Below are 17331 nucleotides of genomic sequence, written 5' to 3'. Positions count from 1 at the left end.
TCAACAAGATTCCTGGTTGTTTCATACGTACATTAAAACTGGGGACTTGCAGATGCAGAGGATCCTAGAACATAGAGTTATGAGAATTAATAATCTTACTTCCTAGACACCATTGTATATTTAACCTTCCTGGCATAGCCATTTTTGCTTTCTCAGCACTTTTTCATTTCTTTATATTCTCTAAGTTATCATATGTTGCTCTTCTCATTCCATCTGTAGCACAAAATATTACATATCTCTAAGATCTAGAAAATTGTAGCTGATCAGTCATCCACTGCCTTTTCTGTCTTCATTCAAAATATCTTATTTAATTTTGAAAAGCTGTATTAAACTTAGTTTCTAATTCCTTAGAATAAACAGATACTAACACAAATATAAACTGAGACATATTAATTAACCAATGTTTATCTTTAATAGGAATCATGTACATCTTACTTTCTCAAAATTTCTATCCAGTTATTTAGATAATTTTGTTATGTGACGTGCTTACTTTTCTAGATTCTTTTCTAAGAAGTATTTTGCTATCTGCCTTTTCTTTAAATAAGAGCCATAGCACCTCAGGTAAAATTAACCTTGGTCTGTTAACACAAACATTAGACAGTGTTTGGTCTTTAGATGTTTAAATATATTTATATCTGTAACATTCTGGAGAGGGAGGTCACTGTTGTGTGGAATATCAGCTCTGAACATACTTGGCTTGAACCTCGAGCAATCCAACCAACCTTGGATCTTCTTTGTCTCCAGATCATCTACAAATGTTAAGGTTTTTTCCTATGTCAATAAAGAATATACACACACATATGAGTTTGATTTTGTTTTTAAATTAAACGTGGAGCTAATATAAAATAAGATTTATAAGGTATGTGTAAGGTATCAAGTATCATAGTACAATGAAATCCATGTAGCCACTGCCCAGTTTAAGTAACATAACATACCTTTAAAATCCTGCCCCTGCTAGATACCATAATCTTCCCTTCCTGCTCCCTAATCACTCTAGAATTTTATGATCATTTCCTTGCTTTTTCTCAGTTATACAACACTTGTAACTCTAAATACTGTTTATTTTGAACTTTTATATTAATAGAATCATATGATATATATTCTGTGACTTTTTTTTTTTAAACCTGACATTATTTTCCTGGTATTCATCTGCAGTAATTTTTGTAGATAAAATTCACTTATTCTCACTACTCTATTGGCAAATATTGAATACACCTTAATTTATCCATCTACTACTAATGGAAAGTTGGATTATTTGCAATTTTTTGCTATTACAACTGTACTGAGGGACTTTCCCAGCAGCCTAGTGGCTAAGAATCCGCCTTCCAAGGCAGGGAATGCGGGTTGATCCCTAGCCCAGGAACTGGGATCCCATAGGCCATGGGACCTGAGCCTGAGCGCCACAACTAGAGAGAAGCCCACAGGCTGCAGTGAGGATCCTGACGTAACCAAAAGTAAAATAAATGTCAGAAAAGTGAAGCCGCTGCACTGACAGGGTCTTTGTGTTTATGCATTAAGGACACGAGTCTCTTTATGGCAGTGATTCAGTCCTCACTGAGTACCACTGACTGACTATGTTTTACGATAAATGACATGTAATAATTCTTCTGTATTGATTCTATAAGGACTTGCTTTCATACAAATGACAGCACATGATAAATTTAAGAATAATATTACCACATTTCAACTTTTTGGAAAATGTATTTCAGACTGTTACACAGAATCACATGATCCTCAAAATTCAAGTTTACAACTGATCTTCACAAGACCCTTATCCATATACACAATAGTTATTCAGAAGGAAAAATTCGATACAGTATTTTAGTAGTTACGTGATTTGCAACCAATACTGAATTACTGAAAGCCGAAGAACTCTCAATGAATTACATATAGGATAACCATTCTCAAATACAAGAAGCGAGACAATAAAGGAAAATTTTCTGTTCAGTCGTAGAAAAATGATAAAGGCATTTATGATGAGATAAATGCTTTAAGTTAGTACACAACCTACTGGGTGAATAAAACTGCCACACTGGTTGGTAGTTTTCCTCTTGAATATATGTGGTATGGCATCATCCATTTTGGAGAAGAAAACGGCAACCCACTCCAGTATTCTTGCGTGGAAAATTCCATGGACAGAGGAACCTGGTGGGCTACAGTCCATGGGGTTGCAAAGAGTCAGACACAACTGAGCATGCACACATTACCCAATTATCTGACATTAAGTAATACGTAAAATTTCAAGTCGGAGTTCTCAAAACGGTTGCTTGGTATTTTTGAATAGTGTCTGGTATACTCAGAGTGTTTCTTTTCATTTATCTTTTCTTCTTTTATAAGGTTTAGTGGGACTGTGCAATGCTGGAGCAATAGTCCAGAATGTCCTGAATAGTGAATTCCATTGTAACACCAGATCCAGGATAACAGCGAGCTATCAAACCTTCAAAATGCTTGTACTGGCGAATGAATTCATCCTGCATGGAGTGCCACACCACCTACAAAATGAAAATGAGAGTTGCTAAACTGCAAGAGGAAACAATACATAACAAGAATGTAGAAATACTGTCAAGACATATTCTAAGCATTTAGGATAGCATAATTCACTTTCACACATTGGAGAAGGCAATGGCAACCCACTCCAGTGTTCTTGCCTTGAGATCCCAGGGACGGGGGAGCCTGGTGGGCCGCCGTCTATGGGGTCGCACAGGGTCGGACAGGACTGAAGTGACTTAGCAGCAGGATAGCATAATAGTTAATCACTGTGGATGGTGACTGCAGCCATGAAATTAAAAGATGCTTGCTCCTTGGAAGAAAAGCTATGACAAACCTAGACAACATATTAAACAGCAAAAACTTCACTTTGCTGACAAAGGTCTGTAGAGTCAAAACTATGGTTTTTCCAGTAGTCATGTAGAGATGTGAGACTTGGACCATAAAGAGGGCTGAGTGCCAAAAAACTGATGCTTTCGAACTGTGCTGGGGAAGATTCTTGAGTCCCTTGGACTGCAAGGAGATCCAACCAGTCAGTCCTAAAGGAAATCAACCCTGAATATTCATTGGAAGGATTGATGCTGAAGTTAAAGCTCCAATATTTTGGACACCTGATGTGAAGAGCCGACTCACTGGAAAAGACCCTGATGCTGGGAAAGATTGAAGGTGGGAAGAGGAGAAGGTGGCAGAGGATGAGATGGTTAGGTAACATCATCGACTCAATGGACATGAATGTGAGCAAACTCTGGGCAGTCCATGGGGTCGCAAAGAGTCGGACACGACTGAGCGACGGAGCTGAACTGGGAGAGAGTGAAGGACAGGGAAGCCTGGCGTGCTGCAGTCCACAGGGTCACAGAGTCACGTCTGAACGACTGAACAACAACAGTTAAGAATGTACATCCTGAAGGAAGATTCGTAACTCCTCGAGTGACCTTGAGTATGTTACACCACTCTTCTGTGCCTCAAGGCCCTCCTTATCTGTAAACTGGGTCGTGATAATAATACCTTCCCCACAGGTTCAAATGAGATTAAATGAGTGAATGTATGTAAAGTGCTCAGAACAGTGTTTGACACAGTAATGTTTATTACATTTCAGCTGTTATTGTATCTGTTCCAATAGCCAACACAGATGTGGCTATGCACTACTATGTATGAAATAAGACTAAGGATTAAATGAAACTTCACAGCAGATGAAAGTTTAATTTATCTAAAATTAAGGATGCAAAACACTTCTTGATGACATGGAGAACACCAAGATGAGTCAGACTAATCATGAGCAGTCAAAGGGATCTATAGTCTAGAAGTGGAAACTAAATTGCTGACAGATATAAGCAGAAATCAATACGACACTGTAAATCAACTGTACTTCAGTCAAGAAAAAGTAAACAAATGAACAGTCCCATCAGAAAATAAACCTTAGACAACTATCAAGGCAGAACCTGACACACACACACTGACACGGCAGCGCTGTCAATAGGCTACACTTACTCGACTTGTTTCACATCAGCACAGTGCAAAGGGCTTTATGCACGTATTATTCTATTTAAGTCTCATGACAACCTGGTGAGGGTGGGTACTATGAACGAACACCACTTCTATCTGCCAGTTCAAAGAGTGCCTTCTTCGAGGATTTTTCCTTGTAAATCCTAAATGTCACAAACCTTAAATTCCTAACAGTCAGCTTAAGACTATTTTACTAAACAGCTTTACTTACACTTTTTGCTTCTCATCTTTTAGCTCACAGTATTTCTTCCACTGGGAATGCCACTTCTATTTTATCTGTTAAGTTAGTATCTGACTTCCAGAGACTAACATAAATGCTTTCCTTCATGAAGCCTTCCATGATGCTAAAATCAAGAGTGATTCTTACTCATCTCTAACTGAGGTTTAAACCTGACTCTATCATACATTAGCTATGGGATCGTGGTCATATTACTCTACCTCTCCAAGCTCTGATTTTCACATGTATAAAATGGCAATGGCAATAATATTAGTGCCCACCTAGAGAGTACAGGTATTATTTCTGCTTTTCAAATAAGGAAACTGAGGCTCAGAGAGGTGAACTAACTTGCTCCAAACCAGGCAGTTTTACCTGGAGGCAGATTATGAACCCATATCCAGGCTCCCATGCTCACAATCACTCCACATTCCATTCCCTTACTACCTTCCAAACTAAAACAAAACACAGAAAGTCATGAAAAACCCGTCCCCAAACAAAAGCAAAACAACTTAATGTCTCAAAATGATACCACAGAAATATAAAATACACAGAGATAGCCATATAAACTTGTATAAATATTCCTTTTTTCCTCACAATTTACTAATCTTGTCTGCATTTTATATGGCGCTTTCCTCCTGCACTAAAATTAGAAAATGTATAGCATTTCTAGAGGAATATTTAGGGGAAAATAGATATATAAAAGGATGTGCAATCTAGGTAGGTTAAGAGAACTAAAGCATACCTGAAGTAAGTTCTCCTCTTCACATAAATGTTTATCAACCTTCTTGTAGAGGTTATCGAGACCTTTTTTCACTTCTTTTCCAGGAGACTCTTTAATAACTTTTCGGAGTTCTTGCTTGTTAAACGCAAGTTGATAGCTCACTTCCTCCTCTCTTATACCCTGTGCCACCCGAGCTTCCACACCTTCAAACAAATGCTTCAAGGAAATGAAAAGAAACAACGGCTAAGAACGGCTCTCACTACCACTTAAATTAAAAAAAAAAAAAAAAATCTGATTATAAACTAGTATATATCCACTGTGTAAAAATCAGACGGTGTGTGAAAATATAAAGGATAAAATAATAATCAGCTATTATCACACTACTCAGAGATAAGTACTGTCAAAAGACTAGAATTCCCTCTAGTCTTTTGATGTGTGAGTATGAAAATGAGATTAATTTTGTATGCTATATTTTCCATTTAATATTTGATATGTTTTTCCCAAAGTATAAATTTTAATGGCTGCATCATGTTCCGTCCAATGACTATACTATGTTTATTCATTCCTTCAGTATTAAGTATTTAATATTTTTTACTTTTTCTCTTGAAGTTGGCAAAATCTACTCATCAAAAACAAAATCTATTATAAATACAGCTATAAATAACTTTCATACATAGGTATTTACCCACATTTTTGATGACTGTCCAGCATAAATTTCTAGGACTATAATTCCTCAGTTGAGGAGTGTAATTGTTAAGCATTCTGAAGACTCTTCATATACACAAATTGCTTCCCAGAAAAGTTCAGTTACTTTATATTTCTGTCAGCAGTATATGACACTATTTAATCTTATCATACTATCATCAGCATTATCATAACTAAAGAAAAATCTTTGTCATTTTGAAAAGTGAAAAAGGGGGACTTTCCTGGCAGTCCAGTGGTTAAGACTCTGCCCTTCCAATGCAGACGGCATGGATTGGATCCCCGGTGGACGGACGGGGATGGGGAACTAAGATCCCACATGCCAAGTGGTGTAGCCAAAAAAAAAAGGTAAGAAAGGTTTATTTGTCATTTTATTTCAATATTCTTCAGCTAGCAATGAAGTTTATCTGCTTTTCATATGCTCAGTAAGTACATTCAGAACCCATACCCATTTATATATTGGGATCCTAGTGCTTTCCTGACTGATTTTAAAAAGATCTTTTATATTTAGCATCCTGACTCTTGTACTGTTATAAATATTCTTCTCAGGCTGCCTTTTAAGTGTAAGTGGTTTTTTAACATGTATATTGGCAAGTCTTTACTTGAGCACAACATGATTTAATACTGACAAGTCAAATCCCCTCTCTACTATTCTCTAAAATTTTCTTAGCAATTATTTATTTATTCTTCATTAAATTACTACATTTTTAATAATAATTTTCTAGACAAATCTGTTCCAGATATTTAAATTTTTTTTCTACACAGATTTTAATTAATGTATTTATTTTTCTACACAGATTTTTAATTGGTTATTATAACATATAGGAAACAAACTGTTTTTTGATATATATATATACCTTGACTAGGTTAAAAAACCTACTTTACTTTACAAGATGAAATAACTCCCACATGTCACACACAGGTGATTGTAAGCCCGAGGGCCTCCCAGGTGGCGCAGTCACAGACTCCGCCTGCCAGCAGGAGACACAAGAGGCCCGGATCTGACCCCTGGGTGGTAGGATTCCGTGGAGAAGGAAATGGCAGTCCATTCCAGTATGATTCTCTTTCCATATGTCTTTATGTTTCGGTCTTACTGCATTGGCTAGAGCTTCTCTAACAATGTTACATAATAAAGGATTTATCAATGTGTCTGCTCTAAATTTGATTTCAAAGGAAGTTCCTTTATGTTGCAGTTACGCATCATGCAGGCTTTAGGTCTGAGACAGACCCTTTACCCTAAAGGAATATCTGCCTGTTCTTCAGTTTACAAGGCACTGGTTCTGCATTTGAATTGCTGACAACAGACAGACAATTTTTATTTGACTCTAACTTCAAAACAAAGATGACGAATCACACTGTGGACCTAATTTGTTAGAAGGGTCCATTTAAGCTTCTACTATGTTGCAAAGTTCTCTAAAACTACCATTTCTCATGTTTAAAGATCAGATTTGCTCTGGGGAATGACAAGTCAAGAAAGGAAGGATAAAGAAAAGGCAATGAATAAAACAATTTTTTATTTTCTTTTTATCTTGATAGAATTTTCAAAATCTTCATCTGAGCTAGGGATAAAGGTTAGCCATTTACGAGGTAAGAAATGGAAGACTGGTATAATGGAAAAGGCTAAATCTATGGTTAATCCCCCTGCTTTGCTACCTGTCAATTACTATAACTTTTTATTTACTTCCAATTTCTTCATTTGTAAAACAAGGATAATGCTATCTTACCCCACATCATCGTTTACAAGAATTAAAAGAAATAATGTATATAAAACATCTAGCAGTGTCTGAGCAGCTTCAATATCTCAGTCCATCCTTCCTTATCCTCCTGCACCCACCAATGAATGAGCAAATTTAAATGTCTGTTGTGTTACTCACATCTAAACACAGGTTCAAAACCAAGAAAAAAATACTGAATGAAAATATGCTGACATTTAGCTTTTCAAGAGGTTGTCCTAAAGAGTATATGACATAAGACTGAAGGTGATCTGTGTTTTTTTGTTTGGCTTCTTTTTTTTTCAGCTTCTAGACATGAGATTTTCAAACGAGAAAGTGTTGCAAAAATATGGTGGAAGTTTTCCATCATGAGGACATCCCTGGGGGTCTTCTGGCTTTCGTTCGCTACTTTCTCCACTAAAACAAAAATGGAAAAAATGTAACGATGACCTGGTATGACTATGACCACATTTAGCTATGGAAAAATTACATGATTTTTTTCATTTATAACTTTAAGAAGTAAGCACATTTCTGGACTTAATCAAATAAAACATACTGTATTGAAGGATCGACCTAAACCTAAATAAAAAATCATTCTAAAACAGTTATATATATATATATATATATATATATATATATATATATATATATATGGCTAAATTTGGATTCCTATTTCACATCTTTTAGCCAACCAAATTCTAAATTGTTCAAGTGCTTAAAATGTCAAAGGCAAATAAATGAATGCAATTGTAAGTACTAAGAAAAATAAACCTAATTAAAGAAATAATTCTGTGGTAGTACGAACTTTCTAAGAATGGCCCAAAACTGAGAAGTCATAAAGAGAAAGATGAATAAACTTAACATATAATTTGGAAGCTCTTACACAGTAAAACATACCATAAGCAAAACTGAATTATATCCTTCTAGGTTAACAAAGGATAACAAGACTGATAATACCGAGAAATACTGGGTCTTGAGGCAGATGTGACAGAAACTTTCACCAAACACTCAAAGGACCAAACTGGTATAATCTTTCTATGTGGTTATTTGGCAGAAACTCAACAGACACAAAACTTCTGACCCAGGAATTATTTCTAATAACTGATCCTAGGGAAATCATTGGACAATATACAGAAATATACAGAAAACTGGAAACAAACCAAATGCCTGTTAACAGAAGATCTGCTAAGTAAACAATGACAGATGGAACTCTATGTAATCATCAGAAGTGACTACGGTTATCTGTATCAGGAGACAAGGACAGACACTAGAATCACAGAGTCTAGCAGGTTCCAAACAGGGTGTAAGGTGTGAGAAACATTTCAAATTACAGAACACACAATATGTGCATGTCTGTCAGGGAGAGAGATATACTGAAAAGTTCACACAGGTAAAAATTAAATGTTAACCTTTGTATGATGAGATTACAAATTACCTTTAGTTTCTTCTTGATTTTTAAAGTCAGTGTGCTGATTTTGGGGGGTATGTAATGAGCATATACTACTTTACAATCAGACAAAGCAAAGCTACTTTGAATTTTAAAAGAAATATCAACCATATAAACATTCAATCATGTAATTTATCATCTTTCCCCTAAACCTGTTTCCACCAAAAATGTATTATCTCTAACTGTTGAGATAATTCTACTTTGGTCATTTTTTTTAGTTTTAAAAATTCCTGAATTGATGCAGTCAGATCATTTATTTCAAATTAAACACATCCACACTGTTTCTGTAACTTAACTGTGTGATCTGACATAGCTAGATGATGAATTACACTATTTTAGCATTAATTTGGGCTTCCCTGGTAGCTCAGCTGGTAAAGAATCGGCCTGCAATGCAGGAGACCCAGATTCAGTAACTGGCTCGGGAAGATCCCCTGGAGAAGGGATAGGCTACCCACTGCAGTATTCTTGACCTTCCCCGGTGGCTCAGATGGTAAAGAAACCACCTGCAATGTGGGAGGCCTGGGTTTGATCCCGGGGTTGGGAAGATCCCCTGGCTGATTGCACGGCAACCCGTGCCAGTATTCTTGCCTGGAGAATCCCATGGACAGAGGAGCCTGGTGGGCTACAGTCCATGGTGTTGCAAAGAGTCGGACATGACTGACTGACTAAGCACACACACATACAGACATCACTGTTGATCAGCTCAAGAAGACTCCTGCTAAAATGCGAATGTAATCCACAAGGTCATTTTTGTGTTTAAAAAATGAATTTCAACTTTGCATACTGATAGCCCATATGAACCCTAAAATATAAGTAGTTCCTGGTAAATACAAAAGGGTTTTACACACTGTTTTTCAAATTTAAGAAATCTTTATTATTATTATTATTTTTAATATATATATATTTTTATTTACTTGTGCCAGGACTTCATCGCTGCATGTGGGATCTGGTTCCCTGACCAGGGATTGAACCCAGGTTCTCCACATTGGGAGTGTGGAGTCTTAGCCACTGGACCACCAGAGAAGTCCCAAATTTAAGAAATCTTTAATTTCAGAAAACTTAAAAAAGACTAGAGACTATGGAAAATAATGAACACATCTGTCTCCCAACTTCTAACTTAATCAGAAATAATGAAAACAACTGACCAAAAACACCAGAAATAAGGAAAACCACCACCAAAAACTTCTTCATAATGTAACAAAAGTTTACCATTAACAAATACTCCTCTGATAAGTTTAGTATATGCTTTATCTAGATCTCCACGACACTCAGCATTTTTAAAGATTGATTCTGCGAGTCCAGCAAATTCTTCAAATTCAGCAACAAACGGGAGAATTCCTACTTTACTCTTCTTTGAGATCTTTACTTCTTCCATTTGCCTTATTTGGTTACTCTAAAGTTAGGCAGAAAGCAAGGGAGAAAAATAGCTAAGCAACTTAGAAACAACGTACAATTAAAAGTAAATATATATACCACAAAGGCATGATGTAATTTAATACCTAGAACATTTCGGACATTTACTAATCAAAGATTAACACAATATGGATAACTATGAAAAACTATTTCTAGAGATTAAAAAGTACATAGATATCATTGAAGGAACTAAAATCAAGGGAAAAAATCCAAATTATTCAAAACAAAATGCACTCAAAGCTTGTGAACCTCAGGTCTTTGTTTCAAGTAAAAACAACCAATGAACACTTCTATCATTTATAAAAGGTAAGTATATAATGATTGCCCACTTTGGGGCAGAGCAGATACCAGAGCACACACAGGATCTCTCAAGATTATTTCTGGTTGGTGTCTATATAGTCAAGTTGAGAACCACAACCATTTCCAAATCTCATCAGCCTAAAATTTGTTTGGATAGAGAAGTTCTATGTTTTGGGGGTATGAGCACAGAGGAGAACAGGTACTTCTACTGTGGATTTGCATTATATAGTTTTCCATGTACCTATTAGTCATTCACTCTAAATCAGTATAGCAAAGTACTTGTGTAAGATGGATACAAAGTAACAAATAGACAAATAGACAGAATATAGACACTTTGGTTCAAAATAATCAATTATGATTCTGTGTACTTCCAGGGGATCTAGTTCTATTCCCAGTAAGAAGTACATTGCCAAAGTGTTGAGTCATTTTCAACTCCTACCTAAAATTTCATTGTGCTGAGATTCTGGGGGTATAACCTGAAAACCATATGACATGTAGAGATTAGAAAAGTAACCGTTCTTTTGTTCAATATGGTATTGGAAGTCCTAGACATAGCAATCAGACAGGAAAAATAAATAAAAGGAATCCAAATTGGACAAATCATTCTAAAACCTGTATGGAAACACAAAAGATCGTAATGCCAAAGCAAGCTCAAGAAAGAAGAACAAAATCAGAGGTATTATGCTCCCTGATTTCAAACTATACTACAAAGTTACAGTCATCAAACAATATGGTACTGGTACAAAAACAGACATGTACATTAACAGAACAGAGCGCCCAGGAATAAACCCATCCTTATACGGTTAATTAATCTATGACAAAGAAGGCAAGACTATACAATGAGGCAGAGACACCCAGATCATACCATTTTCAAAGGTTAAAGGGTACAAGACCACATCACTGTAGTGTGAGGAATCCTGAAAAGCAAAGTAAATGCAGGTAAGAAATGTACTGGAGTGCAGTGTCCAGCTTGGTAGTACTTGATATGTTTCTAATTTTATCCCTAGTTCTTGGCAGGCTAATCTTTTTAGCCCCGTTCCTTGAAGAACACTTTGGGCTTGGCCACCAGATGAAAGTACTAAACTCAGATACCATCTATTCCACTTTCTGCAGTTGTCTGACATTCATTCTTTGGCTCAATACACAGAGAACCATTCACTACTCTTTCGAGGTATGCTTTAGGTCCAGATCTTGTCCCAAGTACCAAAAACATGTAACACTTACTGAGCACACACAACTGACGACACTGTGAAAAGACTTGATTTAAATTAAGAAACAGATTGATGATAACCAACAGAAGGAACCATCCTCTTCCCTTTAGTGACAAGGTCCATCTTTTAGAAATACATGCAATTTAGGGAAAAAACACGACTTTATACCTTTGTCTAGGTTAATTTAACTAAATTTCTTCACTTCCCAGTTTTGAGAGGAACACGAACATTCTTCAGCAAACTATTACTAATTACCACTATTGTTCCCTGGTGACTCAGATGGTAAAGCATCTGCCTACAATGTGGGAAACCTGGGTTCGATCCCTGGGTCGGGATGATCCCCTGGAGAAGGAAATGGCAACCCACTCCAGTACTCTGGCCTGGAAAATCCCATGGACGGAGGAGCATGGTAGGCTACAGTCCATGGGGTCGCAGAGAGTCGGTCACGACTAAGCGACTTTACTTTCACTTTCATTACTGTCATCATCATCATCATCATCATCACCATTACAAGCAATTAGTTACAAGCTCTTATTCTGTACCAGGCAATGTGCTAAGCACTTCATTTGAACCCATGTCTACATCTCCCTGACACTATTATATCTTACACTTCTAACAATTACATTCAACTGGATTGAGAGGTATTATATTAAAGTTTTATATACTAGCTTTATTCACTGATAAGAGCAAGAAAATCTTCATATTCTAAAAATGTACAGTGTTCTCATGGTTAATGTTCTAGCTATTCTTATTCTATGTCACATAGGACTCATTATCTTAGACTTTAGTAATTCTTTATTTTCTTTTTGGCAATCAGCTTACAATCAGACCTTACAGGTTTATCATCACTTCTGAAGAAAGCTGGGCAGGGAAGAGGATAAGTGGCCAAATTTCATAATATTTCAAATGCCAGTGCAATCATTTGGTGGGGAAGGAGGGTTAACAAGTCTGTTGAGGTGACATTTACGTTTCTACGGATGGCTTTTAAACTTTCAGAAATCAGTAAGCATTATTTTTAAAAAGTATAAAAGATGAAGTGGATTTTAATCACCCTTAATATTTTTATTATTCTCTCATTATTCTATGGGCTTCCCTGGTGGCTCAGCCGGTAAAGAATCTGCCTGCAAAGCGAGAGACCTGGGTTCGATCCCTGGGTTGGGAAGATCCCCTGGAGGGAATGGCTACCCACTCCAGTATTCTTGTCTGGATAATTCCATGGACAGAGGAGTCTGGCAAACTACAGACCATGGGGTCACAAAGACTCAAACATGACTGAGTGACTTTCACTCACTCATTATTCTATGGCTATTCAAGCACTGGATTTAACTTAGAGGTTACATAGTAGAATAATTCAGATGATAAATACCTATTTTTACATATTAATACTAAATATATTCATAAAATGAAACTCTTTTTAGAACCTGGCCCAATCCTCTTCATATCTATAAGCTTACCAAAACCTAACAGAAAAAATAAAGTTAATGATTTTTTTCCCTATTAGGAGAAAAATGATAACTACCAAAAGTTGTCATAAGAACAATTTATTCTTAAAGCAATATGATTAAAGCTATTGAACTGAAAAAAATACTTTAATCAATTAAAATAACCCAAATATTAATTACCCTATTGTGATATATTAAAAGAAGAAAAACAATAAATTCAAGTTTCAGTTGCTTCATTAAATCTATGGTCACTAATTGGTCACCTGGGATTTCAGTTACTTAGTGGATCTCGGGTGTAATCGCTGCTGCCTCTGTGTCAGCCACTCCAGGACTGGCCATGGTTCACAGTGTAGACGGGACACAACTTGGCACTAGCCTGCTCCTGGACACTGCAGCCAATACCCTGCTGCAAGGCGTGGGGACAGGAACAGTAGGTCCCCTGGTGGGAAGCCAGAAGTCTTTGAAACACACACACACACACACACACACAGAGACACACACACACACACACACACAGATACTCTGCAATGGTTAAGAGTTCTAAGTTACTGAAAAAAAAAATACCCAACTTACAATACATTTGTCAAAGTTCCTTTTGACAGTCACCAAAACATTTCCCAGTGTAGTGCTCAGAAAAGAAGCGGGGTCCACGTTCTGTGCAGTCCACACATGGCGACTCATTTTGACTAGCATGTCAAGGGAGTTAAAGCTATCGATTTTGTCTCCTAATGCAATCAAGTTGTTCAGTTCTGGCTCAATGCAGCGAAATATTTTAATTATCATCTGGCGGATCATATCTTTCCTGTTCAGAAATACAAAACAGAATAGTTAGTACAAGCTTCAGGTGCATTTACCTTTAACTTTAATCCACTCGGTATACACAAATGACTAAAATTTGATATATCAACTAACACTGTCCAAATAGTTAATTATTCTAGAGTGGTTTCCAACATAAACATATTTTTTTGAGGTTGCATTTTTATCACTCAAAATAACGTCCTTTGTAGAACTGGGTCCTGAAATGTGCTTTGTGATTTCTGAGAAATACACTACAATTCAAATGCAACTTCCTACCAGCAAACATCAAAATTGACTGCCTTTGTGTGATTACAAGAGCAAAGAAAAGCCAAAGAGCCATAAAGGGGACCAAGTTTACTTCATTGAGAAGCTCTGTAACACACTGGGCACACAGATCGGTGCTCTGAGTGTTGTCAGCTATGGACAGTAATCTGGACTCCTCACTGGGCAGCATTCCTTCCTGCTCAATTGAAAGTTTACTTTTTTTTTCACAATAAACAACAGATAGTAACAAACACATACTCAGATGAAACAGGCAGCGGTGGGCCAGCATTATGTTGCTGTGACAAAGTTCCTCCATCTGTGTCCTCTGCTTCAGTCTGCAAAAATTATTCAGATACTTCACATAATAAAAGGCTAACAAATTGAAGAGTTTAGTTTATATAGCAATAGCCTGCTCAGTCTCCAAATTCTTAGGAGAGAATGTATGATGAGAAATAATGATTTTTAAAGGTAGTATTATCAATGAAATTATATAATTTAACATGTTGCTTCAGAATGTTCAGGAGAAGCTTTGTTTTCAGATTTTATCTGAGAATGAGAAGCTGTGTTTGCTTCTGAGCACATTTAGGGGGGGTGGGGCGGGAGAGAAAGGTAGAGGAGACTCAGAGGGAGTGCAGGAACGAGGGGACAATTTAATAAAAAGCTGAAAATATCTAGGGACATGTTCAAGGGAGAATTTTGAAAATTAAAATCATTCTAATAAAACTAATCATCCTAATAAAACTTGAGCATAAAAAATGCTGTCAGAAGTTCTTACAGAAACTAACAAATTTACTAGCAATTACCATCTACAAGAACAAACCCCCTAACCATCTGAAAGACTTAATTTTGAGCACTGTTTTTATATGCTAGTTCTTTTAAAGATCATCTTAATTTTAAAAAAATCACTCGATTTGCATTGTGTTTTTAAGTTCTTTAAAATACTCTAGCAAATGGCTCATTTTATTTTCTTACATTTATGCCACCAGAGAGCCATGTTCAATAGGCATTATTATACCCATTACATAGATGAGGAAAAGTAGGGATTAAATAATTAGTTTATGGTCTTGAAAGGTTGTTGCTGAACGATAAGACGCGGGATTCTTGGCCTCCGGAGGAGACGAATTCAATTCGGGGCCAGAGACGAGGCTGGATCGCTCAGAGCTTTTGTGTAATAAAGTTTTATTAAAGTATAAAGGAGATAGAGAAAGCTTCTGACATAGGCATCAGAAGGGGGCAAAAGAGTACCCCCCTCCTAGTCTTTAGCTGTATGGTATATAGTCACTCACAGTCCGTTAATGAAAAGAAAGGAATGTCATAAAATCTAGAATGGCACCAGATAATTCATCCCAGGCCATAAAACTATTGACTTGCACCTTGTACCAACAAATAGTTTCGTTTACATAGATTAGGGGAACAATACCTGAACAAGTAAGTTAGGCCCTTTGGCGGAACCAACTTGAAGATGGAGTCTGGGGTTCATTAACATAGCTTAAGACAACATTTCCATACGAAAAAGAAATGTATTGGTTAACTCAAGGTTTGGGAGTAGTTAGCTTTAGGTGAGACCAGGTGTCATGGCCACACAGAATGTTAGGAGAAACCTCCTTTTAATTTTGTATAGAGAAGGAAAAACAGATCGCTGGTTTGTTCTTTTCTGCCGGTTAAGAGAGATAAAAATGTCTGGCACTTACAGTCTCATACCTCCATTTGGAGACCCCTGGCCTTCCTGCCTGTTACTCTCTCATTCCCCCCTTTTCTTTTAGGAGAATTATGTTGCCTAGGGAAAAGGGGCGTCGTTTTCATTCCATAACTGCTTCTGAGCTGACAAGGGGCGTTGTCCCTAAATTGGTGAGGCAACATATTCTCCTAATCCTCATAGTGAGGATGTCTGATCCAGGGGCCCCAAATAGTAATCGGAAGAAGCTGCAGTGATAGCAGGAGTTTGAGCAACCATTTGTAACTTAAAAGCTTTCATGCGACTAGAAACAAATCCAGTTACACAGTTACAGATGCAGGGAGCAAAGAGCAAAAACAAAACAATCAGAATTATTGTAATTAAGATAGTTTTCCACCATGGGGAACTAGTTAATGTCTCCCAAAGTGAGGCGATTGAGGCTTCAGGAGTATCCATGGCCCCAATCATCTTGTTCATGTGTTTAGTAAAATGAGTAACATTAGTGCTCATATCAGGTATATATGTACAGCATTGAGTATGAATGATGGCACAAGTTCCTCCTTGTGCAGCAAAATAGTGATTAAACTGAGACAGTGTATAATCAAAATTAAAAGTCACATTATGTCCATAGTTAAGGTACAGAGTATTACACCAGTTCATTCTAGGGTTGTTAGATGTCATCAGACGAAGAAGAGGCATCACATGTGATTGTTGTCGAAGGTATTCGCAGACTTGGAGAAAGTCTTTTCCTTGAAGTGGAGATGTCCACCATGGGAAGCCTTCCACTGATGAAGAGGGGAGTGCTCCGCAGACCCAACAGTTAGACCGATTGTGGAATGCAGCATAGGAGTGAGCCCAGGACAGGAAGGCACTGTCTTGAGGATCAAAGGGCAGACTCAGGATTTCTGGAGTCAGCAGAAGTAGGCTCACATAGATTATCAGGCCCATCTGAAACATACAAAGTCAGAGCATAGAAAGTAAAAACAAAAAATGACATCACTTAGTTCTGGTCAGGGTGCCACCTCTTGACTCGAGTGTGATGTACCCAAGAATCAATTCCTGGCACTTTGACAGCTGTGGGAGAAGAAAGAATAACCTGGTAAGGGCCTTCCCAGAGGGGCTCGAGGGATGAGCCCCCAGATCCCAATGTTTTTGTGAGGACCTCGGTTCCTGGCTCAAATAGAGGCTTGCTGGATTCAGAGGCTGGGTCAGGAGTCGTCTCCCGGAGTTCTGTTAATGCCTGTTGAAAAGCTGAGAGCTGAGTTACATAATTAGTTAGCTCTAAGGCTTCAGGATCTATAACAATGTCTGTGCGTAAGAAAGGCCTTCCATAAATACATTCAAAGGGGGACAGTCCCTCCTTTTTGGGGGCAGTTCCAGCCCTCATTAAAGCTATGGGTTTCTTGAGTTAATTTGCGCAGATGTCTTTTGATAATGTC

The 17331-nt window shown here is 37.3% G+C and overlaps 1 protein-coding gene and 1 non-coding gene across 2 annotated transcripts in view; both read right to left on the bottom strand.

Moving 5' to 3' along the window:
* Positions 1-1231: 1231 nt before the first annotated feature.
* Positions 1232-17331, bottom strand: part of LOC136150939 (exocyst complex component 1-like) — a 48148-nt gene continuing 32048 nt past the window's right edge. Inside the window, 7 exon segments of the mRNA XM_065911829.1 lie at positions 1232-2492; positions 4950-5144; positions 7559-7642; positions 7644-7759; positions 9999-10182; positions 13729-13957; positions 14476-14552. Of these exon segments, the coding sequence (XP_065767901.1) occupies positions 2340-2492; positions 4950-5144; positions 7559-7642; positions 7644-7759; positions 9999-10182; positions 13729-13957; positions 14476-14552 (1038 nt within the window). The 3' untranslated portion in view covers positions 1232-2339.
* On the bottom strand, positions 9740-9812 carry TRNAG-CCC (transfer RNA glycine (anticodon CCC)). The gene has a single exon. It is a non-coding gene; the product is annotated as a tRNA-Gly (tRNA).

Source organism: Muntiacus reevesi, chromosome 19, assembly GCF_963930625.1.
Source record: "Muntiacus reevesi chromosome 19, mMunRee1.1, whole genome shotgun sequence".
NCBI lineage: Eukaryota > Metazoa > Chordata > Mammalia > Artiodactyla > Cervidae > Muntiacus > Muntiacus reevesi.
Note: the sequence above shows the minus strand (reverse complement) of the source record. Positions and strands in the feature narration are given on the sequence as shown.